This window comes from Sinocyclocheilus grahami, unplaced genomic scaffold (genome assembly GCF_001515645.1).
Source record: "Sinocyclocheilus grahami isolate Dianchi unplaced genomic scaffold, SAMN03320097.WGS_v1.1 scaffold18036.1, whole genome shotgun sequence".
Taxonomy (NCBI): Eukaryota; Metazoa; Chordata; class Actinopteri; order Cypriniformes; family Cyprinidae; genus Sinocyclocheilus; species Sinocyclocheilus grahami.
Window position 1 is genome coordinate 2,186 of NW_015516913.1, and position 1,857 is coordinate 4,042.

Genomic DNA, 1,857 nt, shown 5'->3' on the forward strand with positions numbered 1-1,857 from the left:
ACAAAATGTTCAGTTTAAATGACGCCTGTCTATTTAATACCCGACAGGCAGATTGAATGGCTGAAGAAAAGTCCTAAATCCTAAAAGTTTACTGCTAAACCCAAATAGTTCACACTCGCGTCATTGAGAAACCTTGTGGTTTCCCTCAGTCTGTCGAGATATGGCAGGAGTAAGAACCGGAAAACTAAAAAGCATTATATAACTAGGGAGACATAGGTTTTACTGATTCAATTAACTTTCTCTTTGTGCTTGGTTTTTATCTGTGACACTAAAATGAGAATAGCTCGAGTGAGTGTAAAGCTGAGATTCGTGATTTTAGTCACAGGCTTAAGCAGAGCTTGAGAAGACTGTCTTTGGTTTCACAAACATACTAAAAAAGCCATCGAGAATGATGATAGGGGAACTCTACAGTTCAGTTAAGAGTCAACATTTTGAAAGTTTAGCCTGTTTCAACAAGGGTAAAACAGGTTCACGTTGTAAAAAAGGTGATTTTAACCAAGCTTCTTGGCAGAGACAGCAGTTCCAGGCGTCATGGATCAGCACTTGAGACCAGGATGTGGTTCTTAGCACCTTTACTTGCTGGTTGAGCTGTTTAGCTTTGCAAACTTGTGTAACTCACCAAATAGTTTTAGCAAACTAGACACTAGTGAAGGTTTCAATAAATGAAGGTAGATTTGTTCAGAGGGGTTTCAATGTGACTTCAAACTAGTGTTTTACACACATTTCTGTATTCTTTGGCATCTACAATGTAAAATACGGTGTAAACAGTTCTTTTTTTTATTTCATGACAAATTAAAATCTCAACAAACATCACAAATAATACAATATAATTACAAGTTACTAGTCAATGATGTTTTACATTTATTAATGACACTTTTACAGGCATTTAACATTGATTATTGTTGATTAGTTGCTTTATCTGCTATAATGAATGGTTGCAATGCTAATGAAATATTATACAGAAATTATTAAGGGATGCAAAATGAAGTTGTGCAAGTTGTCTTCTATAGTGTGCCTACGGCAGCTGAATTCAAAGCGTGAAAAGGTCACGGTCTTGAAGTGCAAGTTCTTAAATGTTATCATCACCCACAGTGGTTTTGATACTTTTCCACTTTATGCTGATCTGATCTTGGAGACTACACAGATGAAGACATTCTGAACAAGCTGTAATCTTGCTCTCCGCTATTAAGCCTATAAATAAATCAACACTAAGAAGAGGAGTTGCGGGGGCTTAATTTGGATTTGTTCAAATGCCATTCAAGTAGTGTAGAGCTGTTTCTGCAGCAGACCCTAGTCAGACATCTGACCCTAGATCAGCACTTCTTCTTTTAATATGAACTCCAGTCCAGCTCTCAAACATTCCTCTTAGTGTTAATGAGCAGATCTCTGTTGAATTCAGCCTCCAGATTCCCAGCTCCACTCTTTCCTCCGGGAGGATCCGTTATCAGAGTGAGTTTGTTAAACACTCCACGGCCAAAATAGTCAGCGATGACTGAGAAGCCGTCATTAGAGCATTTCAGCTACAAGAGAGAGAAATTCTATTACATTTTCATTTGCATTTTTATTTTGAAGTATTTAGTTAACACTGGCAACTTTGATCAATTCAAAATGTCCTGCAGGAGAAAAATCAGTACCTGTCTGTGGAAATGGTCATGCAGATCTCGTTTCTGATCTTGTGCACGCAACATGTCCATCACTTTCCTGTTCTCAGGGGTGCAGGTGGGGCACTCGGCCTCACTCTCAGCAAAGCTCTCTAGGCAGTGCTGATGGAAAGAGTGGCCACACAGGAAGTGCACAGATGGCAGCTCTAGCGGGCTGTTGCACATGCTGCACTTGGTCTTCTGGAAGATCTTTGCA

General features: G+C 39.3%; 1 protein-coding gene across 1 annotated transcript; it reads right to left on the bottom strand.

Moving 5' to 3' along the window:
- Positions 1-861: 861 nt before the first annotated feature.
- LOC107579542 (vacuolar protein sorting-associated protein 11 homolog) lies at positions 862-1,851 on the bottom strand. Its single transcript, XM_016265363.1, has 2 exons — positions 1,635-1,851; positions 862-1,520 (listed from the first exon to the last, which is right to left on the bottom strand). The coding sequence occupies exons 1-2, from the start codon at positions 1,824-1,826 to the stop codon at positions 1,353-1,355; spliced, it is 360 nt and encodes a 119-aa protein (XP_016120849.1). The 5' UTR covers positions 1,827-1,851; the 3' UTR covers positions 862-1,352.
- Between the last annotated feature and the right edge of the window lie 6 nt (positions 1,852-1,857).

Excerpts from the sequence above, each read along its gene's own strand:
- LOC107579542 (XM_016265363.1), bottom strand. The coding sequence starts at position 1,826 with ATGTGCAACAGCCCGCTAGAGCTGCCATCTGTGCACTTCCTGTGTGGC. Across the intron at positions 1,521-1,634 it reads ATGACCATTTCCACAGACAG|CTGAAATGCTCTAATGACGG; the intron begins GTACTGATTTTT and ends TCTCTCTTGTAG.